Below are 27,942 nucleotides of genomic sequence, written 5' to 3'. Positions count from 1 at the left end.
ATAAATTGACGATTTAATCCCGCAGATTATAAATTTTGATGGCAAATCTTATCCATAGCGACAGTGTTGCCGCGCCGGATAGTGCAACTTTCCTTAACTACGCGTTATTGACAACACTTGTCAGGCCATAACCTCGTTTTTGCGATGTTTGTGTTTGGTTAGAAGTTTTGCGAAAAATGCGAATATTTAGAATAGAATGGTGTATTTAAGTAGACAGTGTTTTGACAAAATTCGAAAGCCCCTGAGAAAGTACCTGAGGGAGGGTTTTAGGGATTCCCTTCGGGTCTTTGTGTCAGGGGGCCCCGGTGGAAACGGACTGCCCAAGTAAGATTTACTTGCATGTTTGCTAGAAAAGCTCCCGATGGTTAAAGAGGCTTTTTCATTGTCTTCTGCATAGATTTGGAGGGGTTGGAGGCAAGGGAGGCGATGTGATAGTGGAAGCGACAGAGGGCATATCGCTAGAGACTGTTTACAAGGCGAATATTAGCAAGCGGTATGCGGCTCAGAAAGGTAAACATGCTTCGCACAACTTCATTCTTGGGCCGCCTGGAGAAGATGTGGTTTTTAAGGTGCCTGTTGGCGTCAGATTGGTGACTGAGCTGGGGAAAAAACTAGGTAGGATGATTGTAATCTTTACGATATAAAAAGTCCGAGTTTTAGTCAAATTGGTGCATGCACTGAATCTTTACCGTCATTGAAAGTTAATTAAAAATCAGCAATTCCCTCTCAAATCATTAGGTGCACTGATTTTTCAGGGGCGAAATATGGAGATTTCTAAAAAGTGACTTCGTATCTAAAAAAAGCATAACGTCCGATTGAAATCCGTTAAAACCCTGAACCTTTTAGAGTCTGCAAACAAATCGTGATTTTTGCGAACTTGGTAAATGTTGGTTTAATATATGCGTTTTCACCCAAGTGTCCTCTATGCTTGAAAAAATCATAGTTTCGGAGTCAAAGCTGTTCAAACGTGGAAACTTTTATAGTTTACACAAAACACGTGCATCTATAAATGCTGAAAATTTTGTTTAAATCGTTAATGTAAAATGGGCATTTTCAACCAAGTGCGCTCTATGCTTGAAAAAATCATAACTGCCGATTGTAAAGTTGAAAGCAAAAAATTAAAATTTCTCCAAAGTTTCCACAAATTTGTTGCACTCTATTCAAGGGCGGATCCAAGGGGGGGTCATGGGTGTCATGAATCGAATGGTTCTTGAGAAACTTCGAAAAAAGCAGCGTCATGTTCAAGTGGATTTTGCAACTCCAAAAAAAAACCACGCAAATCTAAAACTTCTTGAATTCAAGCCTTTTTTGAGAAAACTGCCAACATTTCCCCATCCATTGTTCACTTTCGAAAAAGGCCATTTATTTATCTCTAGAGTGATGTACAAATGAGCGTTCTTGCTCATTTTGCCTCCGAGAAATGAGCAAAAACGGGCCGGAAAACATGAAATTTTGGCATAATTTTGAACCTAAGTCTTTGATATTCAAATTTCGCTTTCTGGGTCAAAACTATTCGAATTTTCTCACTCACGTTGTTACGACTGAATCGAGTTTTCAATTATCTATCCAACGATGCCAAAACGAATTCTGTGGCTCGAATAGTTCTTGAGATACTTCGAATAAAGGCCAGTTAGTTATCTGTGGAATGATGTAAAAACTAGCGTTCTTGCTCATTTTGCTTCCGAGAAACATGCAAAACGGGACGGAAAGCATGAAATTTTGCAATAATCTTGCGACACCCTTGCACAAAACGACGATCATTTTTTTAATTTCATAGATAACAGAAGACTGTATTTTTTCTACATAACCCCCCCTGACTTTAAAGCTGGATCCGCCCCTGACTCTATTTACTACTATTTGGTGCACTCTATAAAATCGCCAAGTTTCGCTAAAATCAAAAGGCGCACTGCACTGATTTGAGGATTGGAAAGTTGAAGTTGAAAAATGAATAATTCTCGAAAGTGCAATTTTTTCATACCAAAAATTCCAGCTTTTTTTCAAAAAAACGCAAAGAGGAAATTTTCCACAAATTCGTCAATTTCCTCGAAAACCTTTAAGCTATAAAATCACCAAGTTTCGCTAAAATCAAAAGGCGCACTGATTTTTCCGAGGCTTGGAAAGTTGAAGTCGAATTCTCGAAAGTCCAGTTTTGTCAAAGAAAAATTCCTACTTCCTGGATTTGGCATAGGGAAGCTTCCACAAATTTGTGAATTTCTTCGAAATACGTCCGGTTGTTTTTTGGTCTACGAGTAGTTGCGTTTTTCTCCAGGCGAACTCAATGAAGATGGTGAAAAGCTTGTGATAGCCAAAGGAGGCACTGGGGGGCATGCGAAAAACGGCTTTTTGGGCACCAGAGGACAGGCCTATCCGGTGAAAATGGACCTAAAGCTGATAGCCGATGTGGGCTTGGTAGGGTTTCCTAATGCGGGCAAAAGCACCCTGTTGAAGGCCATTTCAGAAGCCAGGCCTAGAATTGCTAGTTATCCTTGTAGGTTTCCGACCAATTAATTTTTTTCATGTGTATTTCTACCACTTGGACCGTTGCAGTTACCACAGTTAGGCCCATCTTGGGAGTAATCTCGTATGAAGACCACAGGCAGGTCTCCATAGCGGATTTGCCGGGTTTAATCGAAGGAGCATACTCTAATCGTGGGATGGGCCATGAGTTTCTAAAGCACATTGAACGCACTAAGTTGCTGCTGATGATTGTGGATGTTAACGGGTTTCAGCTGAGTCCCCAATATCCCCATAGAAGCTGTCTAGAAACTATCATGCTCTTGAATAAGGTTAGCGCGCACTTACCGGGCTTTATAGCGAAGGGTTTTAGCCAACCATCCAAATTTTAGGAACTGGAGCTGTACAACGAAGACCTGCTCAACAAGCACGCCATACTGCTGATTAATAAAATGGACAGCGAAGGATCAGAGGCGAAATACCAGGAAGTCAGGAAGGTGATGAAAAACTTCAAAGGTCAGCCACATCGTCTATTTTAGTGTATTTCTCCATATTGACAGTAGGGCTTTCTTAGGGTTCATATCAACCTACAAGGAAGACTTGAAGCCTAACAAACCGATAAACTTCACCGACATTCTGGCAATCTCAGCCAAAGAGAGCCAGAGCGATGTTCTAAAGGTGAAAACCCGGTTAAGAAATCTATTAGACTTAGTGAGCGAATTGAATGAAAGCAGCGATAGCGAGGATGTTTATAGTGACCTGAAGAAGCCCTTTGTGGAAAAGGGACCTGTTTTAGTATAAACACAGTATCATTGGTTTTGACTGATTCCTTTCTGGTTGTCTTTGTCCAACAGTTTGGCAAGCTTCACCCATTTGCAACTGATATTTTCTCTAGACACATCCTCAATTAGACTGGCGCCCAACGGGCTGATTTTTTCCACTTCTATGCCCTCAAAGTCCTTGTAGACGCCAATATTGGCCTTCCATCTGAAACACTCGGTTATATAAGCGCAAAACTTTTGACTGGATATGAACGTGCTTTCGAAGCCGAGCCAATACCTTTCAACGGCATTCCAAGCGACCATAATCCCATTATCTGTACAGAGTTTGGCTGGCGGCCTTACTAGCTTATAGTTATATTCGTTGCAAACGATTTCCAAGCCCTGGGCGATGAAGTTGTTGCACGCCACCCCACCTGAGACAACCTTAAGGCTAAATCAAGCGCAATGTTGGGAATTGAATCGGAGAGCAGCCTTACCAGCGTCTGCCTTTCGATGGGAATCAGGCTTTTGCGGGCCACGTACTCCATGGCTCTTTGCAGCCTTTGGCACAGATGTTTAGTGACTACGAGTAGAAAGGCTGCGCTAAGGTTGGCCACGTCAGGAATAACCTCGTCTGGGGCCACCCCTTAAAAACGCAACTTGAACCTTGGAAATCCATGCAAAGCCTGAGGGGTACCTTTGGAGAGTTCCTCCTTTTCTATATAGTACTTGCATACATTTTTCGCCCCTGCAAAGCTAAACTTGCAGTCCTTGTACTGCAACAAAGGAGGAGTGAAGGGGAATTGCAAGGGGTCGTCTGCCTTAGAGGCTGCTAGTTCAATGGCTTGGCCTCCAGACAGCTCGTAATATTCTGGCAGATTCCTCAGCTTCATTCTTCTGGCCATCTAGAATTGCTTCAATTAGTGCCTGTTCAATCGTAAATATCACTGTGGACCTTGTCGAAAGCCTCCCCAGGGGCATCATCAATACTTTCTCCCAACAGCGCGAATTTATCCACACTGTGCGCTACAGCCAAAAGACAGTGACCGCCACTGATTAGCAGGACCAAAAAGGGGAATTCTAGAGAAGGATTCTGCAGCCTGGCAGTCAACGCATGGGCCTCCATGTGGTGGATGGGGATGAAAGGTTTCTGATGTTTCCTGCACAACAACTTGCCGAACATTGTCCCCACTTCCAAAGACATTGGGAGGCCTGAACAGCAATTTATTCGATTTAGGGAGTCGATAAAGGGTTGGTTCCACGCCCCCACCTGGCTTGACTGTGGCCGCGACAGCGTCAATATCCTTCATTGATAAATTGGCCGATTTTAGGGCAGATTCTACTACTTGCTCGATGTTCTTTCTGTGCAAAACGCCTGCCACTGGGGGGATGATTCCGCCATTGCTACGAGAATTCCAGCCCGATTTATCACGCCTTGAAGACGTTTTTGACTCACTTTAAGTGCACCAATAGCTGAGAATGCAAGGATTCACCCAAAATGTTCCCTTCAGTGTCGATAATTCCGCAGCCAGTATCGTCGCAAGACGATTCTATCCCTAGGATTACGCTTCGTCGCTTGGAGTACCGGCGAAACCCTTTTAAGCCAGTTTTATATCTGTTCAGCCACTTTAGGGGGCTGTTTTGGTACAGCAAAGCCATTGTATCCTTTTTTGAGTAGGTTAGGGCCAGTCACAGATTGTCAATCTATTAGGGCTAGTTGAAAAAGTAGCAGGGCAACTCTCATGTAAAGACAGTTCTGCGTCTTTATTTTCTGTTCAGGCCGTAAGCGCGCTGTTATCGCGTCTCTCATCGAAGTTATGTGCAGGGTTGTCAAGTCTACCGTTTTCGTGAGAGCTACCGCTTTACCGTGAAGCCATTAGGATCTACTGCAAAACACGTTAAAATCTTTAAATATTACTATTGGACATTACACTATTTGCCAACAAATTGGCTACATTGCACTGCGATTGGCGATTGGACTACCCTTTTTTCCTTTCCGGTCAAAGAACATCCCCCTGGGATGGAGGGATATTCTGTGTTTCTTGTTTCCTAAAGCGCGTCTCGGAGTTTACGCTGCCCACAGACTACTCACTATTCTCCCAGACCACAGACTACACACTCACGCTGTCATCGTCTTGGCTGAAGACCGCTTAAAAAGTTCGAAAAGCCCAAATTACCACAGTTAAAGTTAAGTTAAGTAAGTTAAAGTTAAGTTTTTCGTCGCTTTAATGCTGCGAACAGAAGAAAGCGATGACAAATCATGAGCTGGGCTGAATATTGATCGTTCATTCACACATTTTTTAAAACCAGATTGAATCTTGAATTTCGACCCCTAAAAGACTGGCCTCAGATGCCTGGGGATTTTACAGGAGAAACATGTGCGGAAAAGGAGAGGGACCATGAGGACAGCTGAAATTTCGTTGGAGGGAACACTAATCGCGTTCCCCAATTTCTGCCAAAGTTGAGTTGTTTGAAACCCTTCCACAGACTAGTTGGAAAATAATTTATTTCTCCTAAAAAATGCAAACATTGCAAAAGCATTCAACACAATGTCTGGATTCCTATCCATTAACAAACAACAATTTTAGAATATCAAAGAGGACTAAACCGCACTAAATATACCAAAGTGAAGTGAAGGAAAGGGGCAAGGTATTAAAGAAAAATAATTTAATGGGGCTTAATTCTACCGATCTCTGTTGACCTGACAAATTAAAACACCTTATAAAAAGACAAAAACACTTGAAAGCATCAGGTAAAATAGTTTCAAAGTTGCATTGTTAAGTTAGATTTGTCTGAAAATAGCGTCAATTTTATCACAAACCGTTCAATTAATAGCTACGTCGTATCACTCAGTTTTGTTCGATGTTCCCGGAAAGACAGTCCATTCTAGTCAAACTTGTGGGTGATTAGTGGGAATCGCACAATGCGCAACTGTTTGCCGTAGTCGCACAAAACAGCGTCCCTCAACAGAATCAACTGTTTGATGAACACGAACGGCTCTCGGCCCAGTGTTATAGTCCGAACACAGTCACCATTGCGCACATCCCAAATCACCAGCCCCCCATTTCGCCCGGTTACCACTAAGTGGGGGGCCAACATTAAGATGTGATTGGAGAACACCTGGCCAATTACGATGGTGTTTAACAGATGGCCCTGAAAGCGCTCCCACACACAGAGCCTCTCATCTATCCCTAATGAGATTACGTAACTTGCCGAGTAAGTCAACGAGCTGATGCAGCCATCGTGGGCTTGAATGCTGTACATACAAGTACCTGAGCCGAATTAAGCACATCGTTATTTTATGCTCAATGTTGTTGGGGAAAAATCCACTCACCTGACAACAGATCCCAAACGCACAGCATTCCGTCCTGGGAGCCGCTTCCCGATGTGGCGGGACACACTCGGTCAATGAACAGACACGTGATTGGCCCGCAATGTCCATGCAGAGTGTAGAGGCGATCCCCATTCTCCACTCTGTAGACTTTCAAGGTGTGGTCTTGGCTGCCGCTCACTATGCGCCCGCCTTCGCAGTCCAAGCAGGTGATTGGCTGCTGATGCGCCTTGACGCTCAGCACTTTGATGCATCGCAACTCTTCGTCCGGATCACTCTAAAAAAGTGATGAAAATAATGAAATAAATATTCTATCGAGATGATTCTTATGACCCTTAAGATATTTTCAACGGTTTCCGAAATATGAGCCATTTTTACTACTTTTGCCCCTTTTTTTCTACAACCCTGGGCAAGGCCAGACTGCCTTCAAAACACTCAATAAAAATTGACAATAAGAAAAAAATTACTTGATTTTGTACGTGGCGCTCTGGTATGGAACCCATCGAGCCTGTTCGGATGTGCGTCCTCCTATAGGCGCAGGTGAAGTTCCAGTCCACCGGCCTGCCCTGATTGAACGTTTGCAGCTGCAAAAAGTCCAAAGAACCGCACAATCTGGCTGCAATCACACGCGATCCAATCAGTTTTAGGTTGGTGATGCCTGATTCGTTGCCGTCCTCGAAAACACACTGAAATCAAAGGCAACAGCTAAAATTAAACGGCATAAACCGTTTGTTTCTACCACCAAATTCCTTCAGTATGTCTTAGGCAACTTCCTCAGAAGAATCATATTGTTTATAATGAACGACACACGGTGACTTTTTGTGTTTCTCATCAAGAAGATTAAAGGTTTGAAGAGCACAATTTGAAAACTAACCACAAATACGATGTCACGCTGACAGTTTGTCAACACATAGGGCAATCCCGCGACCTGTCAGATCTATTCAAAAATGGCGACTGGTAATGTTTTGTTATATGAACTCTCACAATTTATTTGTTAGTGTGTTCTACTGCGAACTACACTTTTTAATCTCGTGTAAAAAAGATTGCGTTATAAATATTTTCTTTTTCTGATAATTATACTCTAATTTAAACGGATTTTGTATTTTCAATAGGGATCGATCGATGTATCAACCTGAAATATTTTGCTCTCATTTATTCAACTTTAACTTGCCAGGTTTTCTACTGTGGAAGCTTTTTACTTGAAAATTTAAAATGTGAATATAAAGCCAGTGTGTTCTACTGTGAACTACAATTTTTAATTTTGTGTAAAAAAGATTGCGTTGCTATAAATGTTTTGTTTTTCTGTTAATTATACTCTAATTTAAACGGATTTTGTATTTTCAATAGGGATCGATCGATGTATCAAACCTGAACTATTTTGCTCTCATTTATTCAACTTTAACTTGCCAGGCTTTCTACTGTGGAAGCTTTTTACTTGAAAATTTAAAATGTGAATATAAAGCCAGTGTGTTCTACTGTGAACTACAATTTTTAATCTCGTGTAAAAAAGATTGCGTTGCTATAAATGTTTTGTTTTTCTGTTAATTATACTCTAATTTAAACGGATTTTGTATTTTCAATAGGGATCGATCGATGTATCAAACTTGAAATATTTTGCTCTCATTTATTCAACTTGAACTTGCCAGGTTTTCTACTGTGGAAGCTTTTTACTTGAAAATTTAAAATGTGAATATAAAGCCAGTGTGTTGTACTGTGAACTACACTTTTTAATCTCGTGGAAAAAAGATTGCGTTATAAATGTTTCGTTTTTCTGTTAATACTCTAATTTAAACGAATTTTGTATTTTCAATAGGAATCGATCGATGTATCAAACCTGAAATATTTTGCTCTCATTTATTCAACTTTAACTTGCCAGGTTTTCTATTGTGGAAGCTTTTTACTTGAAAATTTAAAATGTGAATATAAAGCCAGTGTGTTCTACTGTCAACTACACTTTTCATTGTCCTGTTAGACAATTTGTTGGTGTCATGGAGTTGTTCTTGCAAATAAGCTAGTTTTTTTGGATTTTGATAGAAAAAAATGTATTTTTACTGTAAAATTTCCATTAACTAACACTTTTTCTTAGTGGCGTTTCTACTAAGTTTAGTTGCTTTCTACCACCAAATTCCTTCAGTACGTCTTCGGCAACTTCCTCAGAAGAATCATATTGTTTATAATGAACGACACACGGTGACTTTTTGTGTTTCTCATCAAGAAGATTAAAGGTTTGAAGAGCACAATTTGAAAACCAACCACAAATACGATGTCACGCTGACAGGTTTGTCAACACATATGGCAATCCCGCGACCTGTCAATGATATTGAAAACTGGCGAATGGTAGGCAAACTTGATTCCAGTTCCTTTGTTTGCATGTGCCTGTCACCGAATTTTAGGAAGCTTTTCGACGTGTTTTTCGTTTATTTTTGTATCCACGAGTTTTATTAGACCTTCACACCAAAAAAGTCACTAACGTGATGGCAAAAAAATATAAATTCGCTACAACATGTTGCCAAATGTACACCAAACTAGCCAATTTCGGGAAAACAAACAATTTTCTTCGCAATCTTCTGGTGGAGATGGCGGCTTGACATTGTTAAAAAGAAGTAATGAATCTACCCAATACCAACCAAAACAAATTGAAACTAAATCAAGTACAAGCAAAATGTAGATCTGACAAACCCGCGAAATTTTTCCAGCTGCGTCATCGAGACAACGATTTGTTAGACATCGGAACATCATGACATCCTTTGTTATCTTATGAAAAATTAGTGAATTTCATTGAGTAAAAAGGAAAAACAGCATTTTTGCATAAAATTCCACTGAGAAAAGTTGTTGGCACCCGGATTTTCCATAATGTGATCACACTGTTAACCAAGCACGCAAAAGCCTGAGGCTTTTTTTAAATTAATGAAAAAACCATCAAAAAATAAAAATAAGATCTAATAAAAGAGCAAATATTAGAGATTTAAAAAATCTCATGGTGCATCCAAACCTGACGAGCCGAGCCTGAGCCGCGGCAAATTTCAATATAGATGAAACACCTGATTAGAAAAAATGCCTACCAAATGTAAAAATCCTGCGTTTTGGACTGCTCTTTATTTGCTTGGATGGCATGCTGTTGCGACTTTTCATAAAAAGTTTATAGAGTCATTTAACCCAAATTTACGCAAATTTCTCAATGTTTAGCTACATTAAAATCATGGAAAATGACCATCGAACTACTTTGAAACATTGCTTAATTGCAAAGTGGAAAGTGCATCGTCAAAAACATCTTTGACACAGACTGAAAAATTGCTTCAAACCCTTCTTCACTCACCTTCAGTCTGCAAGTAGTCGCTTCCCATAGCTCCAACCTGCCATCGGCGCATCCAATAATAATTAAGTTATCCACATAATCCATTGCCCATACAGAGGACAGTTTACCCCCAGTCGAATCGCTCGTTTTGCGACTTGAGCCGCCCGATCTGTCTTCTGAATTCGAGCGGCTATAGGGCGTATGAAGAATTTTGGACATATCGCTCATCCAGTCGGTTGCTTCTCGAAAAGTACGCAGCCGAACGCTTGAAAAGTTCGTGTTGATCCTGCCCGTATAGGGAGAGAACGCCGCGTCGATAGGCGGCCAGCTCGATTCGCAATCTGATGGATCATCCGGCTGCTCGAAGCCCTTTGGGGCTTCGTTGTTGTTCAGGCCAAAATGGGTTTTGCGGTCGATCACTGCCACGCTTTCCCCCGTGTTGTTATCCCAGATTTTCAGCTGACCGCCCAAGCAAACGCTCGCTAGATGAACGCCATCAGTTGCTATGCATTCAACCTGAAAAAAACTGCAAGTTTTTGCGACTGTTTTTGATCAAAACCGCTACGTACTTCCTGAATGTGCCCGTCTAGAACCACAGGAACTGCTTCAAGCATAAACTGTTCATCAACCAGATCTTCGTTCTTCTCCGGGTACCAAGAGGCGCGCCATTCAGCGTAATTTCTTGAGCAAATACACTTATAGAGCACGACGAAGCCGTACGTCATCACTATGACACTGATCAAGATCAGAATCGACAACAGTGCGATTTCCATTGGGGATCTTGGATAGAGCGGCTGCTCTATTTGGTCTATTGCTGGAAAGTCATCTGCAACAGATGTGATTATCTAGCCTGAAATATGGATTGGGCGCGTAGGGTTGATTTAGTCATTTTTATAACTATTTTTCTTCAATAAGGTTGTTTGATAATTGATCCATTTTTCTGGAAGTGGGCTCGGGGGTATTTGGGGAATACAGAAAAGTTGATCAAACATTATAACTCTCACCAACAATTAAGATAATCGTCAAAAACGAAATATGAAATTCGGCAACAGTGTTCTTGATCATACCTCCAAATGACGTTTTCCAAGGTTACAGGGTTCGAAGCTTCTAACTAACATATCAGAATGCAAAACAGTGGCCGCTCTATTCACGGATAATTTTCGCAAAATTTTAACCCAAAAACACATTTCTTGTATAATTTGTTATCACAAATTTCAAAGTTTTCACCGGTATTATTTTGGAAAAGCTCAAAATGTTTCAAATACTATGCCATTTTCATAACAAGAAAGAAATAACCTTCAAATCCGAGAAAATCGTATATTTAAATCAATTTATGAATGGTTTTTATGAGTCACAAACTTTGACCGATGATATGAATATTGAAGAGCTCCTTATCTCAAAAGCTATGCATTGAACTCAAAAACCGCGCATACAAAAAGTTGATATGGAAAAAACCTTCTACGACCATTAAATGTTAATAAACATTAAAAACATATACATTACGCTCATCTGTTGCATCATGCATATCAAAGTGTACTTTCAGTACATGAATTTTACCACAGACTTGCTTAATTTATCGTAGAACGACTCAAATTCACTTCATAACCTCAGTTCGCAACATCAGTTTTTACGATTTACTAAAATGACTGGACCTTATATCCCAGTTTGATGTAAAAAAAGGTTTCTCGGGAGATCAATGTGTTTCTCGAAGCCCTTTCTCAGACTATTTATTGATAAAGAGTTTCTTTAAAAAATCTAGATCAATCAAAACTTGAGCGAAACTTTTCAATGCTGTTCCTGGTGCTTATTTCAATCGTTTGATCGATGCTTTCGCTTCAATTTACAGGTAAAGAAGGTAAACTTTATGCATGTTCGACATTGTTATACATTGTAAATTTTGAGGAGTACAAGTACACTAGTACGATTTAACGTTGACAGTTTTGTCAACAACAAAAGTGGATGCCTAGTTGCCGTTGTGATTTTAATTGTTTATAAAGTCGTCCGTTTTCCTATCAGATATCTTGTCAGAATAAGTTTCAGAATATTTCGCAATCAAAATAGTTAGACTTTCGCGGTCATTGCGTGAAATTGGTGAACACCCACATTTTTTGCCTGACGTTTCGCAAGCACGAGACACTAACTCCAGTAATAAACCAACGGAATTTCATCCAGACGTTTCACCCACACGCATCGCATCTTCATCATTTTAGCTCGAAAGTTTCTACGCAATTCGCGAGTTCAACTCCGATGGTGGCGCTGCGAAACGTCAAATTACTCGTTGTCGAGTGACAGTTGAAACTTGTCAGACTTGCTTATTTATTGGAGTTGATGACATTTATAATATAAAACAATACTTACACACTTTTCTATCTGTTTCTATTTGTTTAAAAGCTTGCAAAAGTTGATTAGAACAAATCACAATCAGATGTAAACACCAATGTCAACAATACAAGTGTCAAATTACTACTTAACTACAGTTATATTAGCACTTAGCTTCTAGCATTTAAATCAGTCAGTTTTTTTTAAATTTCGGTCTTTATCTATGATTTAAATGCTTAAAACCGTCTTGAGGCTCGTAAGTATCTTTTGATGACACTGCAGATTTTGAAAAAAACCATCGAAAAAATTTGCTGAATTCACAAATATTCAAACTAATTTTAATTTAATAATTAATTGACGATTTAATCCCGCAGATTATAAATTTTGATGGCGAATCTTATCCATAGCGACAGTGTTGCCGCGCCGGATAGTGCAACTTTCCTTAACTACGCGTTATTGACAACACTTGTCAGGCCATAACCTCGTTTTTGCGATGTTTGTGTTTGGCTAGAAGTTTTGCGAAAAATGCGAATATTTAGAATAGAATGGTGTATTCAATTACAAATTACAATTACGTCAAATTACTCCTTAACTTGTCGTTATAATTTTTGCCGCCAGGCGTCTGGACTTTTGGGGCGACTTCGCGAGTTCAACTAGCGATGAGGGCGCTGCAAAACGTCAAATTACTCGCTACCGAGTGACAGTTGAGACTTGTCTATATATTGGAGTTGATAAACAAGCGAAAAGTGAAAGATCCAATTGTAACAAAAAGGAATGTGAATGAATTGGATAAAAAAACAAAAATGAAAAGCTTGCAAAAGTTGATTAGACCAAAACAAATCACAATCAGATGTCAAAACAAGCGTCAAATCACTAGTTAACTTGGAATTATAATTTTAGCCGCCCGGGGGCATCTGGACTTTTGAACTCGCGAATAGTAAATGCGTCTCTAATGTCACTGTCACTTGTTCTAAAGATGACAGAAGCAAGACAAATGTCGTTAGCATGTTTCTATTAATTCCATCTCTGAAGATGCAAGGCACTTTTTTTGCGAAACGTGCGGAAGGAATTATTTTTCTTGGAGACCTAAAATGCCTGACAACTTTGTGCATGTTCGACATTGATATACATTTTACGAAAGACAAGGGCAACTCATAAGCAACGACTAAAACGTGTTGAGTTTAATGGAAAGCTCACTAGCGCAGTAAAGGAAAACCATTTAAAATTCTGTCGCACATTTACCTTGATCTCAAACTTTGGAAGCAAGACTACATTCTTAAACTTTTTCCACAAAAAAACTTTCTTTTAACCTCAAACTGCGATTAAAGATACAATCATTTTTATAGACAATGAAAACTGATGTTGGGAACTGAAGTTATGGAGCGAAGTTGAGCAATTTTGTGATAAACTCATGTAATGAACGATTAATATCGTTGCTTTGCAAACTCAAGTAAAAAATTAATTTTGAATCTCAGATTTTTTCCATTGTTTTCCCAATCTATTTTTCCCATTGTTTTCCCAGTTTCTTTCTGTGCTTACTAACAAAAAAACAGATATTTGCGTAATTTTAATGAAGAAACCGTTATTCGGAGGTGCAACCAAATACGCTGTTGTCTAGTTTCTGACCAAGTTTTTGCGAATATCTCGGTTTTTCATTAGAATTACTTTCCTTTACTCTATTTCCTGCGCTCCCTACAGACTCCCACCCAGCACACCAAGAGGAGGGTCTTCTGTTTGCAGACAACAGCAACATTTAATTCGATAAAATAATTCGAAAATCCAAAACGAAATCTCTCGATTATAAAAACATACCTTATTATTTCTATGGACTTACCTCCATTAAAATCGATGGGATCCAAAGCCATGGCAAGCGCCTGCCATTGCATCTTGTTGCCGTACTTTTCGTCTGGATTCCTCAGCAAAACGGCTTGTTGGGGGCTGATCACATGCGCCAACTTGATGCTGGGCAAAATCACCACGCTCTGTCCGCTCAGCGACAGGTTGTAGTTGCTCAAAATGCCCGACCAATGGCTGGAGGACAGCTTCAGCCACGGCGAATACCCGGACGGCTTCAGCCTGTCGACCTCAAACGATTGGTTGTGCCTGGCGGCCGCATCCATCTCTAACGGGCTGTAGGTGACGAAATTCAACGTTCGCGTCGTGTTGATATCGGGGAAAAAGTTCAGGTTGAGGTAGTTCTTCTGAAACTGCACCCCACTCTGATTGTGGCGATCTTCACTCGTGCTCAAGAAGTAGTTGTTGATGATGTCGCTGTTGTAAATAATCATGCAGATCCACACGACCATCAGCACCATAAAGGAGCGTTGGAAGAGTCGCGTGCGCGCCCAAATATTCACCATCCTCAACCGTTTTGGGATTTTCTTGTCCTGGTTGCCGTTGTGCTTTTGCGCAGCAACCACATTGGCAGGAAAACTCAGCCTGGGATGTGACCTGGAGCGACTCATTCCCTTCGTTACAAAGCTGGCGCTTTCCCCAGTGGCTAGCGGTTGATATAGAGCGTTTCTGAAGCTTGTTTTCTCTATCGTCGTGCTGGCTCTGTGCAGATCGATGCCGAGCACAGTGGAAAAGAACAATATCTGCAAGAACAACCCGGCAACCAGACTGACAAGGGCGAAGATGCAAAACTCCTGAATCACCGGCACGAACGTGAACAGTCCAAAGGTGAAAATCGTTATTTCGATCAAGAGGTTCTTCGTCGTGCTCCAGCCCTCTTTGCTCAGGCCTTGCGCTAGTCGGATTTTCGCGTCCAAGTGCAGCGGAGTCATCAGCACACTTTTAGTCAAAACCAGAACGTTCTCCAGCCCGAACAGTATGGCCAGATAGGGAAATATCCACTTGCCTCTTTGGTTGTTGACGGCCAGGCCGAAGATGAAGCACACGCCCATGGTCATCAGCAGGCTGCACAACACGGTGATGGTTGCCGCAAAAGACATACCCGCTTTCGACTTGATTTCGTCGATTTTTCGCACATAGAAATAGTAGTAGAGGAACAGGAGCAGGAAAGCTGCCACGATAGGGGCTAGTTCGAAGTAATCAATCTCTTCAGGGTAGTGGATGATTAGGGTGTCGTTTAGCGCGGCCGTCAGCTTGCTGCCATTCTGATGAAGCGGGTAAACGGAAATCAGCTTTTCTTGAAGCCCCTGTATAAACCTGCAAATTGCACGCACTTAATATTACACAATAATGTGAGTTTTTGGGGGGCGGAAAACGGCAGGAAAATGTACAAAAAGGAGACCAATAAATCCGATAAAAATCAACGAAGAATTACAGATATTTGGCGCGGGATTAGTTTTATCGATGTCATTGCTTTGGAGGCAGGAAAACCTAGTTTTTTCATGACGTTTTTGTTGTACTGATTTTATTCGTTAGGTGTTTTAAGTCCTCCAAATTATCCCACAATATCAGGGTACCATCAGAATATCTAATTGTATTTATTAGGACCGCTTTTTTCCTCTATGCCCCACACTTACCCTCGGTCGAAATCCTTAAAAAAGAGCGTAACAGCAAACTGAATGATCCTCTGCCGGTGACGAAGAGGGTACCGTTTGATTCCGGTATCTCTCAATGGCATGCCGAATAAAACCTCGGCCGTCGACACTTTGCCCTTGTGGTATCGCTGGAAATTCAAATCATCGCGTTTCATTAACGGCCACTTTCATTTGATCGAACAATCAACGCCGTAACTGATTAATTACGCATACAACGGCAGCTAGTTGATAATTAAAATAAACTGGGCGGATTTCAATTAAACGTACATGATGGCTGAATATGTTGGTAAGAATCGCGCTGTCCTGGCTGAACTGGTTGATGTCCTGCTGCCAAAAGTTGGCTGGCGACAGCACGAGGCAGCTGTATTGGGGCATCAGCAAGCTGGAGCCGGTCTTGCTGTTGGCAACAGCTTCAATGTGCAAACACACATGTCCCAATGTCTTGAAGCTGAAAGCAACAACCAATGGCAGCACATCTGTTTTTGCTATTATTGGAGAGTTTTAAGCCGGCTTTTACCTGTCCTTGTCCTGGTAGTTTCGCACGATATCCAGGAGTTTGAAGGACTCGTAAAGAGGCGCTCTAAATCCATCTCCGAGTCGCAAATCGGCGTCCCAAGGCAAAACTGCGACTTTTAAGACCACTTGCTGAATGTAGCAAAAAGGGGCGCCAGTAACATTCCCGTCCGACACCCATTCCTGTTTAGGCGACGTCAATGGCAAAGGAATGTTCACCAAGGGGATGCTGCAAATATTATTAATATCTAAATTTGCCCAGTAATGGTAATGGTGAAAGCCAACATTGAAGATGGCCTGTGGATGACTAAATAAATGTGGCAAAACGTCGGTTTCAGAAAAATAGACTTTGTCAAACCCACGCTGTCATTCCCAAGAAAACGTCAAATTGAAACCAATGTTGACATCAAGACGCATTCGTTGCTTGGCAACGACTAGGCGCCAAATTCAAAAATGTTCACTTTTGGTTGTGTTCTGCGCCACTATGCTTACAATGATCACTAGATTTTTTAATGCCAGTATTTGGCGTCATATTTTGACTGCATTCGCAAATTTTATCACTGTTTTTGGTCCAAAATTTACGAATAATCCCTGTAACTTTCACTAGATTACAGAGTTCAATGCTCAGAAATTATAGAGACTTTGATCGAACACTTCCATTGAAGTTTCGTCAAATTTACATGCATCTTGATGTTGTTGCCGCTGTTTTAAGTTAGGCGCCAAATTGAAATGTTGCCAATTTTTGCCGTTCTGCGCCGATAGGCCTAAACTGCAGAATAGTTGACAAAAAAATAAATATTAGGTGAGGAATTTTGCCATTTTAACGCCTAATTTTCCACATCACACAATCACCCACAAATACCGGTTTCATGAGGCAAAATCCTAGGACTGAGTTCGCAAGATTCAGCACAATTTTTCCGTTAAAAATTGCGAATGTTTCGTGCAATTTTCGTTAGATTAGCGCGTTAACTACAGGGTGTCCCATTTTTGACAGTTTTTAAGGCTCGTTTAAAAGAGACAGAAGAAAATAAAAAATTGATAATTTTAAAAAGAATCATATATTTTCACAATTAAAATATAGAGAAATATTTTATGTAAAAGTTTTTTTTATAATGATTGATGAATAATATCCCTTTTTCAGAATAAGTATAAGAGACAACGTTGCTTGACAACGGTTAAGCGCCCAATTGCTTGCGCCCAACATGCTTAAACTTCCCTCAAACACTCACGATAGTCTAGATGAGGCAAAAAAGCGAATTCCAAGAATGTTTTTTCGTCGAATTTTACGAATATTCCTGATGATTCTCACTAGATAAGCACGTTTGGATATACAAGRTGGCCATTTTCTGAATCTGCGTATGGGTAACTTCTACATTTTTAAAGATAGAGAATCCGCTAAATGGGCAAAATTGGGCAGAAWTCGWTTSCCTATTCATTACCGTTTTCAAAATTTAGGCACCCGAYTTGGTTCCTGAAATATCCTGAAAAKGCAAGAAATCAACACTTTTTTAATTATCAWATAATTCGTAAACTGCTTAAATTAGAAAAAAAGTTAAAATTGTCTTTGGTAGRACTTTTTGCGTTGAATTCAATAAACTAGCACTCGTTGTCATAGTCAACTTGATTTAYGAGATAAAAAATAAACTAATGTTTTTTAAATGGTAATCATAGTTGGCTGTGGACCTTYTAAAATTMTAATTTTTTTCTGAATTTCACGATATAACTGTTTGTATGTTTTTCTCCTTTTGTTGTTTTAAAACTTCAAAAGAAGATAAAAAATGTGTAGTAGGCTATGGAAACAAGAACTATATTATCACACAAAGCACAAAACAAAAATGAAATAATTAACATACACAATCATGTTTACTGGGCTAATGAAAATAATCATCTAATTGAAAATAGGCGAGATTAACGTGTTTTTTTGTGAATGTCTGTTGAGGCACTTTTAGTGATAAAATTATTGGTCCATTCTTTTATAATCACCATTTAAATATGGAGATATTTATACTTTTTACCAAATGAACTTGAAAACACGTTGAATAGTTTTCCGTTAACATCGTATCGAAAATTGGCATATTTTCAACATGATAGTGCACCTTCACACAACTCACGAGTTGAATGTGAAGATGCCAAAAAATGCCTGGACATAAACGGAAGTCAATTTGAACATTTAATTTAAACGATTCATTATTGTTTTGTGCTTTGTGTGATAATATAGTTCTTGTTTCCATAGCCTACTACACATTTTTAATGTTCTTTTGAAGTTTTAGGACAACAGAAGGAGAAAAACATACAAACAATTATATCGTGAAATTCAGAAAAAAATAAGGATTTTAAAAGGCCCACAGCCAACTATGATTACCATTTAAAAAACCATGGGTTTATTTTTTATCTCATAAATCAAGTTGACTATGATAACGAGTGCTAGTTTATTGGATTCAAGGCAAAAAGTTGTACTAAGGGCAGTTTTAACTTTTCTTCTAAGTTAAGCATTTTACGTAGTAAGTTATAATTAAAAAAGTGTTGATTTCTTGTCTTTTCAGGATATTTCAGGAACCAAGTCCCAATTTTGCCCATTTAACGGCTTCTCTATCTTGAAAAATGTAGAAGTTACTCATACAAAGATTCAGAAAATGGCCACCCTGTATATCGGAATTCGGATCAATGAAAAACAAAAGCCACTTTTGTTTTATTGGCGACGTTTTGAAATAATTTAAGCCTGCTGATGCCTAAATAAATGGGGAAAAACGTCGGCAATTTAAATAAAGAATATTTTGCTACTTTTAGTCGCGTTTTGCGCCGATACGCCCAAACTGCAATATATTTAACAAAAAATGTAATTAGGCGAAAGGCCTTTTTGTTCAATTTTGCATCAGTCAAATCCTGATGATGCCTTCGCCCATTTCAACAACGTTTCTCGGGGAAAAGTTACGATTATTCTACAAAAGTTCTCACCGGATTTACTTTAAATACTTAAAAATTAGGAAAATAATGTTTAAGCAACGACTAAGCTAAGTAGCTAATTTTTGAAAGTCGCCGGAAAAATACAACACTCGAATAATCTAATTAAAAATTACAGACTTAAAGGGACCAGGTCTAAGCAGCCTGGTGGCAAACATTAGACGGTTTTCTCTCAGTGCAACCTCCTATTACTCTTTTGTTTTAGTGTTCGTTCCTATAACGGAAATTGAGATAGACATAAAAACAAGCTTTCGCTCTCAATCGATCCAAATCGCTTTATAAAAACTAACGACTTCTTTGAAGAAAATCAGGTCCAATTTAAACAAATGTTAACCATGAATGAGCGCCAAATTCAAAAATGGCCACTTTGGGTCGCATTCTGCGCCGATACAACAAGAGATGTAATTAGCAGGCGCGATATTTTTCCATTTTATTCAATTTCGTATGATTCAATGGCTCACAAACTCCGTTTAGGAGAAATGCTGCTGCGTTAACGAAATTCTAGAGTGTTTTTTCGTCAAAAAGTATGCGATTTTTCTACACAAAAGCTTGTTTTTTTATTGCCGACGTTTCGCCATACGCATTCGCACAGGGGATGCTGAGAACATTACAAAAACTAAAAGGCACACCTTTCAAAGGCAACCTTGATTCAATCGCCTGTAATGGATTATGTAAATGTATGATAATAAAATAATCGCCTGAATCTAGCAAGTAATGGCAATTAATGATGATTTTAATGCATTTAATAAATCTTACCAGCAACCAACGATAATGGCAATGGCGAACGCCAACACTGAAGTGGGGTAGCTGCTGCATAGCAGCCCAATGCTGTAGAACAACGTGCCTACTTTTTCTTGAATGCTTGATTTGGTCGACGAGCCCCTATTGTGGGGCTCTTCCCCCCTGCTGCTCATGTTATATTGGCCATCTTCACATCAATTGAGTTGGACTTCTAAAAACCAACAAATGGCATTGTTACAAACAATTATTGGGCCTCTCAACCTCGGAAAAGAAAATTGCCAAAATCAAAAATTAGTTTTTTGGCTTCCTCATAACATTTGGCGCCCAATTTGAAAGGTATTTTTCGGGATTAATGCAAAGCACCAAAAACTGATAAATCGAGATAAGATAATCCGCAAGGCGAAAGTTGGAGTCGATCAGAGCCTAGGTTTAACCATATTATGTTAATGTTAATGAAATACCCGAAACAAATTAGGTTTGCTGAAGATAATTAGCGCTGACGTGGGTTGTATGCATTATCAATGCCACTAACGTAAATAACCAGAGATTCAGGCATATGGGAATGAGATTTACGCATTTTGTGTAGCTATTTACTTTTTCTTTCGGCGTCCAAAACAAACACATTAAGAGAGATACGTCCGATTACTGGACGGTTTATCACACAAGCATATTCATATTTTAAGGTAAATGATGTTAACTGCATTTTAATGGATTAATTTGAATGGGATTCAGAATTAGAATGTTCCTATTGGCATAAAACGCTGATCAATTTGGGCAGGTTTGCACCATACCCAAAGCCCGCTATCGGTAAACCTCAATAGGTTTTCATGCAATCAAGCAGGGAAAACGAAAGTTTTCCTTGCAAATGCTGCGCTTTCCATTCAAATGAAGCTTTCCTTGGCCCTGACCTAACCTAACACTGAAAATGATGTAAGAATTTCCTTGTGCTAGGAAAACTACTCACTTGCAAATGATGACACTAGTTGATACGGATGTCAAACTGTTCAAACAGCATTAATTTCACTCTGCCAACGCTTGCCTAGGCGGAAAACCGGCGAATTTCCCGATTATCTGTGTGTATTTCGGCACGCAAAAGGCATAAAGTCAAACAACAGCAACAAATCACTTTGACAACAATTTGACGGTCGCTTTGACTTGTTGTCTGATGGCTAGAGGTGTAATGCTGACATCTATCGGCCGCAAAATAAACGGTTAAAGGAAGGCTGAATTTTGGTTAAAAAAAATGTTTTCGGATATTTTGGGCATGCACATTTGGGAATTCACTAATAAATTAACAATAATTATTTATTAGAGAAGAATAAAGTTAGGTTATTTGAAAACTACGTTATAGCGGCAAGGAATGTCACTAAAGAAAAGGTGATCAAAAGTATTCAGGCGCCAAATTCAAAAAGTGCCAGTTTTGGTCGCGTTCTGCGCCGATTTGAAAAAACGTATCTGGTTGATGATTTTTTGTTTCAAGGAATTCGACAAAAAATTCTGGCAAGTTGAGCAATAAATGGACATTATTATGGCGAGCGTTTTTCCACACTTATTGACTAAATTATAACTTATTGAACTTTTAATCATATTGTATAATATAATATAAATGCCTTGGTTCAAATTTTGAATTTTTCATATATGCAATTGTGGTGCTGAATCTGCAATAAGATAATTTCAAGGTGTTGAAAGGCCTGAGGATGGCCTATTTAGGGAATTTCGAAACTTTTTCAACTTTTTGGTTGGTTCGAACCGTTCAAATGTCGCTAAAAAGTGATTTTTTAAATTCAACTAGTCAAAAAGCCCATTTTCAACATTTTAAATCAAGAAACCTCCAGTAGCGCGTTCATTGTACACTTCAGAGAAAAAGTAAATACGAAATTTTTTATGCATATTTTGAACCTTTGTATCGAATCGAGTGCTCAGAATTGCTCTCTCTTTTTCGATTTTGAGATTTGGTCTTCATGCAAATTGTTTTTTTGTATTATTTTGAAAATCATTCATCAGAGGGTTCTGGGAAAACGTGCTGCTTATTTTTTCATCTAAAAGCCGGCACTTTTTCCTAATTCAAACTACATTATGAGACATAGATTACGATTAAAGAAAACGTCGCATTGAAAATATTCAGGCGCCAAATTCAAAAATTGTCACTTTTGGTCGCGATCTGCGCCCACTTTCTTACCAGTTGCTGCGCTCGCGAATTTCAACAGTATTTTTTGTCAAGACGAATCATTTCCACGTTACCGAAATAAAACACACAGTTGAAGTGGAAATTGCATGTATTTTACTATAATGGTATATTTTTTCGCTTAAAAATGAACCCTATATTTATAATGGTACAAACAGTTGCAACCCGATTCGACATCCATAGCGACAATGTCAGACCAGCAAGCGTCTGATTGGTTGCGCTTAAGAAAAAACCTTGTCATGTGCAACGTGGCGCATTTATTCGACTTAACCAGACAAACGTCCTGAAACAGAAAAATCCATTAAACCCTTTCGGTCCGAAGCAGGGAAATTAACATTTTTGATTGATTTCAATTCAAAAGTTGAACAAAACTGAATTAACACGCGAAGCTTTTCGGAAGTTTGCCTGGACACCTAAGCAGAAGACAATGATGAAGATGAAAATGCAATATAAAGCAAATTAATTAAAAAGTTAATATTTTCTTGAAAGGCATTTGCAACCGGCACCAACTGCTTCGATAAAATGCGTCCAACAGTGCGTGTTTTGTCGCCTTTTTAAGAACAATTGCTCCTTTTCGATTGTGATGCAATTGCTGCCGGACACGTAGCAGGTGTCCTAAAATCGCACAGTCCCAAAAACAGATTCCGGCCTCCAAAACGCACTTACATGGCTGGCTGTTAGCGATTCATCTGCTTCCAATGGATTTACTGGATGGCACGAGTAGCTAGTGAAGGATTTCGGGAAAAATTCCTGTCCTGCCTCTTTATGGTGGTGGATGGCTCTTTGCACGTGGCATAGAACTTGATTTTTCTGAAAAAAAAAACGTTTTAATGTTGAAAATGTTATCCTGTTTTTACTGGGCTTTAGCACTTTTCACTTAATTTTTCAAGCCTAAAAGAATCATTTCAGCACTAAATCCAGCTAGTTTATGTGCTTTCCTAAGTTGATGAGTTTGCTAGGTTCAAAGCAATTCATAACCGAGTGACGTCATTGAGATTATTTTGTATATTTTTGCTTCTTTCCCCTTAGAGGTTATAGGCCTGGGTAACACTGTGTTGAGTTGCGCTATTGAGCTGTTGCGCTCTCTGAGTTAACGAGTTATAACTCATCAGTTAATGAGTTGTAATTAATTTGTTAAAGCTTTACGAAACCCGAGACTGGAATTTGCACAACTAAAAAAAGGGTTATTAACATTTTTCCTGGGTAACGTTTTACTACATTGTTCAAACTAAAAAAAAGTATTCTAGATTTTCGCAGCAACAGAACTGAGTCCAAAGAAAGTCGACGAGTTTTCTTATAAAATCGATCTCTTAATTTTCTTGCATAAAAATTCAGTTTGACGGTATTTTACAGTAAAACGTTAGGAAAAAAACGCGGTTTTTCTGTTTAAAGACAGTGTGGTTTAGAAATATTGACCTAAAAGTGAAGAATCTTCAGTTTCCAAGAGTTTTTCAAATAAATGATTAAAACAGTTCGGGGAAATATTTTTCGAAAAAGACCTCAAAATAATTATTAGGGTTTTGTCCATAATTCGAAGCTCCAAAAAGTTTTTCAAACATTTTTGCAAAGCGGTTAATGGGGCGAATGTTCCAATAAAATGTATCCTATAATTTTTCACAGAAAATACCTGGATTGCCAGTATTTTAAGTAAAACTAAAAAATAATGCGATTTTTGCGTAGAAAGAAATGCTTAATAGAAAAATTGTTAAAACTGGAATGACCTGTAAATTTAAAGAAACTTTAGAAATCTTCAGCGCGATGAGCGCGTCGAATTTTTCCAATAATTTTTTGTAGGCTTTTGCCCTCTGGTTGGTTTTTTAAGATAGTTCTAATTACTTTCGGTAAAAAACTAAATAAAATTATTTTGTTTTTTTGTGAAGCTGTCAAGAGTTTTCGAAAGTTCGCTGCAAATCGATAAATGGGGCGAATTTTCTAGCAAAATAAATGTTGGCATTTTTGCTTTTTTGCGTTTTTGATTAAAAAGTTTTAGTTTTGTGATCGGTTTTTGAGAAAAGCTTAATGGATTTCGGGAAAAAACTTCGTTTTCATTTTTATCCCGAATTCGATACTGAAAAAAGTTTGTGTAAATGTTTTACAAAGCTATAAATTTGTCTTGTAATTTTTCGCGTAAAGATCCACCAGATCGTTAGTGAAAGTTAAGTGAAACTCTGCAAAATAGAGCATTTTTGAGTAGAAAGTAAAGCAAAATAAAATTCAGTCAAAACTAAAAAAACCCCATTTTTTAACAAATTCTACAGTCTTCAGAGGAATGGATGTGACGATATTTCCAAATAAACTATTATAAACTTTCCCTTATTCTGTTCGTTTTTCATAGAAAACTGACTGATTTTTGTTCCGAATTCGAAGCTGAAAAGGGATTTCAAAACTTTTTACAAAGCGACGAAGAACTCGAATATTATTTCATATTTTTTAGCGGAAAATGCCTTAAGATTGTCAGCATTTGTAAGTGAAACTTTAGAAAATTGAGCATTTAAAAGAAAGAATAACTTGGCTAAAACTGAAGGATTCCGAAATTTGAAGACATTTTAAAAATATTATTAATAAATGGCCTTTAAAATAAATCTAAAAAAGTTTTAAAAGGGTCATCAACATTTTCCCAGCAAGGGAACTGAGTTACTGCGCCAACTCCTAAAAATTCACTGAGTTACCCAGGCCTAAGAGGTTGCCAATTTTTTATATAGGCTCTTGAGTTACCTACTCTATCAAAAAAGTTCCATTATTACTATGTTTATTAAAAAAGTGATTATTTAGATAATTCTAACCGTTTGCCGGATATGAATGGAATTGAACAAGAAATAATCCAATTTCCCGTCTATTTTCTGTTAAGGTGCGGAATATTTATATAACTCTAAAGAAGACAAGAATACTTTTTTTTTTAGAAACGCTCTACCGAAATGGTTCCTATGGCTCATTGCGCATTTTCAACCGTTTCTGAAATATTAACGCATTTTGCTCTAATACTTTACAAAGCAAACTGGCAAAGTCAGTTCTTGAGAGGGTTTATCAAAAAGGTCCTAAAGATTATTCAGCTTATCCAACACGATTTCCTCCAATTTTCTAAGTCTTAAAGCTTTTTCAAACCTTCGGAAGAAAACTAAAGCTTATATCGAAATGACTCTTCTTATACATACAGATATCTTAATCCGTTTGTAAAATATGCGTTGATTCTGAGTAAAATATGAGCCTCACTGCTCTTTCAAAAAGGTTCTTTCTAAATTTTCTTCAGTACAACCAAAATCCACTTCGGATCTCTTAGGTACCTTTCTTCTGAGGAAATTCGAATCGGATTTCAGCTCAGGGCTGGCGGCACCATCAGCAAATCCCAAACCCTCCCAGCCATCATCAGGCACAAATGGATTGCGGGCGATATTGGAAACGTCCGGTAGTTCCCCATTGGGAGGCGACCAATCGACGTCTTCTAGATCAGTCGGAACAGAATAATCGACATCATCTTCTATCTGATTCCCTTCCAGTGGTTCCAAGGGCCACAAGCGATCCATCTGAACGCCCTGGATCAGAACCGTCGAAAGCAGGCAAAGTACCTAAAAAAACACCAATTTATTGCTCAATTTTTGCATGAATCTGCCTGGAATTGTTTCGCACTCTGTCACCTCGTCTACCTACATACGCAAGTGGTACTTACTAATTGACTTTAATAGATAAATTAGAGTCGGTCCCCTTCAGGACTTTATCACTTCTACGTTCTAACAGTGGCATCACTCACTCAACTGGGTTCTTTCTGCCTGTTTACAATGGTTGTTTTCGGTTCTTAAAGGACGATTAAACGCGCGTATCAACTGGTGCCAAACGGATTACTTACCAGTGCCAATAGACAATGATAATAATGCTGACTTCGGATAAGAAAAGTGCCAAAAAGTGTGTGGTTGATGAAATCAAAAGGTAAGCAACCCAGTAGTAAGTTGATTTATTAACGCTGAACTATAAAAAGCCTTCGAAGCCAAACCGTCTTGATAGTGCAGAAGCTCTAAAATTAATTTGACCTTAGAGAACATTTTTATCGTCCAAAGGCTATTTATATCTGGCAAAAGTAGTCAATTGTGGTGCTTATCAATCAAACGGACTAAATCGACGATTTACTTACTTATTGCAATTATTTATTTTTTTCATCGGAGGATATAAATAAATATCTAAGCCTGGGCAAGCTTAGAGCTACGAGGTCGTTGGGAAAATTTGGCAAACACCCCGTAGAACTTCGGCAAGTTCTACGCAAAAATTCCTTAAAAGTTTATTAATTTATTAGCAAAACTGCTTGCTTTCTTAAGCCGCTCTCAAAGCGGCTTTTTCTCGAAATTTCAACAGGCCCTAAACCCTAAAATACAGGATGTGGCGTTTTAAATGGCCAATTTGCCCCAATAAAAACCGCTCTATTGATGTGCATGTCAAGTTTCTTGGCAAATACACTCGATAATCGCGAATATTTGAGTTCGATTAACTAGCCGTTTACGCGGCAAGTTACCAACTAGTTGCTAAATGCCCAAAATTAGGAAAACGTGACTGATGACACCGAAATACGAAACATCACACAAACATGTGTAAGAAAAACCCAATTTGCGGTCCTTCGCTTAGTTGTTACCACTACTCTAAGTTAATTGTAGTTTTTTTTTGGTGGAATTTCAGCGGTTTTCGGCGCAGAAAAACGGGGGTTTACCAAATGGAGCAGCCGGAGGGAGAAATCGTTTTCCAAAATCACCGCTTTCTGAGCACGTTGACTATCGGGAAAAGGTAAGTGGGCACAACCACGCAAAAAACTACTTACTGTTAACTGATTAGCGGTAAGGACCATTTCAGTCGATCGGAACAGCGAAAACTATCGAGCAAAACGCAATTGCGGGCTTTTTTATCCGTTGCTTTTGACACAGATTTATTCAATTATCAGGGAAAAATTAATTATTCGGCCGTATGTTGCGGGTATTAATCCATATTGGGCTTTGGTAATACGAGACGATTAACATCAGTCTACAGTATTAGTAAAAACAACAAATATTAGTGTAGGTTTCGGGCAAATTAACTGATTTCATTTAATTACTGCAGCCAATTGTTACACGGCTTTGGGCGGGAATCGCGTACGAAATTCACAAACCAAATTACTCAATTGAGTTAATGGATTTAACCGAAAAACGCTTAAGTACATAAAAATGTTTGCTGGAAATCAAGCAAATGTTGTATTTTGTTAAGTGGGAAAACAACAATTTTATCCGTTTTACCCAATAAATGCTCCGAAACAGTGATTTAACGGTTTTTTGCCATTAGCGTTTTAGAGCGGGGCGAGCAACCTTTTTAATCAAAGGGCCAATTTAAATTTTTAATTTGTGTCAGGCCGCACATAAAGTAGCACTTATTAATGATTTTCCAAACTTTATTTGCAATAAACATTAGAATAAAAATATAGAAAATTGAAAAATTTAATGCAAAATAAAAACATGCAAGAAAACAACACAAAAAATTTATAGTGACAAATTTGGCAGGGTTTTTTCGATACAAAGCTGATCAATATTAGCCGGTATTGATGAGGTAGCTACACGTACGCAGCTTTCTAATCGTGCATCACTGGATCGGTGGTCATTTTTTATTAATTTTATGGTTAAAAATAATTTATAGCAAACATACGTACATTTGAGTCCGGATATAACGAACTTGAAAAATGAACTAAAACTGGTTGGTTATATCCGGAGTTCGGTATAAGCGAATAATAATACAAAAACACGTGGTGTATTTTATTTCGTTATTTTTACATGGAGTAGTAGAAGTTAGTAGGTATGACTAAAAAGAACACAAAAAGATAAACAAAATTCAATTTGAAATCTACTTCATAAAGTCTGTAATTTTTGTTT

The 27,942-nt window shown here is 38.6% G+C and overlaps 5 protein-coding genes across 13 annotated transcripts in view; 2 read left to right on the top strand and 3 right to left on the bottom strand.

The window, feature by feature from the left end:
• The first annotated feature begins 82 nt into the window (after positions 1–82).
• On the top strand, positions 83–3,271 carry LOC109540788 (GTP-binding protein 10 homolog). Its single transcript, XM_019909265.1, has 6 exons — positions 83–324; positions 398–615; positions 2,270–2,488; positions 2,548–2,786; positions 2,847–2,970; positions 3,029–3,271. Exons 1-6 carry the CDS (start codon positions 197–199, stop codon positions 3,253–3,255), a joined length of 1,155 nt encoding a protein of 384 aa, XP_019764824.1. The 5' UTR covers positions 83–196; the 3' UTR covers positions 3,256–3,271.
• On the bottom strand, positions 2,972–4,958 carry LOC109540787 (tRNA N6-adenosine threonylcarbamoyltransferase, mitochondrial). 2 transcript variants are annotated; one of them, XR_002172249.2, is made up of 7 exons: positions 4,672–4,958; positions 4,486–4,619; positions 4,171–4,427; positions 3,913–4,120; positions 3,713–3,861; positions 3,514–3,649; positions 2,972–3,441 (listed from the first exon to the last, which is right to left on the bottom strand). XR_002172249.2 is itself a non-coding variant. In XM_019909264.2 (7 exons), exons 1-7 carry the CDS (start codon positions 4,872–4,874, stop codon positions 3,264–3,266), a joined length of 1,275 nt encoding a protein of 424 aa, XP_019764823.1. In that variant the 5' UTR covers positions 4,875–4,953; the 3' UTR covers positions 2,972–3,263. The 2 variants fall into 2 exon arrangements, 1 of the variants encoding a protein (XP_019764823.1); XM_019909264.2 differs by having other exon boundaries at positions 3,514–3,659; positions 4,672–4,953.
• A 746-nt stretch (positions 4,959–5,704) lies between these two features.
• Positions 5,705–21,050, bottom strand: LOC109540779 (sterol regulatory element-binding protein cleavage-activating protein). Its single transcript, XM_019909251.2, has 11 exons — positions 20,849–21,050; positions 19,900–20,095; positions 16,187–16,411; positions 15,937–16,117; positions 15,652–15,797; positions 13,995–15,331; positions 10,411–10,667; positions 9,863–10,357; positions 7,014–7,232; positions 6,550–6,823; positions 5,705–6,487 (listed from the first exon to the last, which is right to left on the bottom strand). Exons 2-11 carry the CDS (start codon positions 20,055–20,057, stop codon positions 6,102–6,104), a joined length of 3,678 nt encoding a protein of 1,225 aa, XP_019764810.2. The 5' UTR covers positions 20,058–20,095; positions 20,849–21,050; the 3' UTR covers positions 5,705–6,101.
• A 1,092-nt stretch (positions 21,051–22,142) lies between these two features.
• The window catches only part of LOC109540781, a 9,924-nt gene continuing 4,124 nt past the window's right edge, over positions 22,143–27,942 (bottom strand). Inside the window, exons 1-4 of one of the 7 annotated variants that reach the window (XM_019909255.2) lie at positions 26,868–26,976; positions 25,351–25,632; positions 22,736–22,879; positions 22,143–22,352 (exon numbers count right to left, since the gene is read on the bottom strand). In XM_019909255.2, coding sequence (XP_019764814.1) covers positions 22,191–22,352; positions 22,736–22,879; positions 25,351–25,632; positions 26,868–26,894 — 615 coding nt within the window. In that variant the 5' untranslated portion in view covers positions 26,895–26,976 and the 3' untranslated portion in view covers positions 22,143–22,190. Of the gene's footprint in view, positions 22,685–22,735; positions 22,880–22,939; positions 23,050–25,350; positions 25,633–25,733; positions 25,824–26,867; positions 26,977–27,942 lie in introns of those variants that run through there. The other 6 variants (XM_019909256.2, XM_019909258.2, XM_048662741.1 and 3 more) reach the window with 6 other exon arrangements.
• The window catches only part of LOC109540780 (serine/threonine-protein kinase OSR1), a 9,981-nt gene continuing 7,944 nt past the window's right edge, over positions 25,906–27,942 (top strand). For both annotated transcript variants that reach the window (XM_019909253.2, XM_019909252.2), the window contains exons 1-2: positions 25,906–25,990; positions 26,729–26,833. In XM_019909253.2, coding sequence (XP_019764812.1) covers positions 25,926–25,990; positions 26,729–26,833 — 170 coding nt within the window. In that variant the 5' untranslated portion in view covers positions 25,906–25,925. The remainder of the gene's footprint in view (positions 25,991–26,728; positions 26,834–27,942) is intronic.

Source organism: Dendroctonus ponderosae, unplaced genomic scaffold (assembly GCF_020466585.1).
Source record: "Dendroctonus ponderosae isolate FM_Combo_2020 unplaced genomic scaffold, Dpon_F_20191213v2 Dpon_F_20191213_11, whole genome shotgun sequence".
Classification (NCBI taxonomy): Eukaryota; Metazoa; Arthropoda; class Insecta; order Coleoptera; family Curculionidae; genus Dendroctonus; species Dendroctonus ponderosae.
This window is presented reverse-complemented; position numbering and strand designations above follow the sequence as displayed.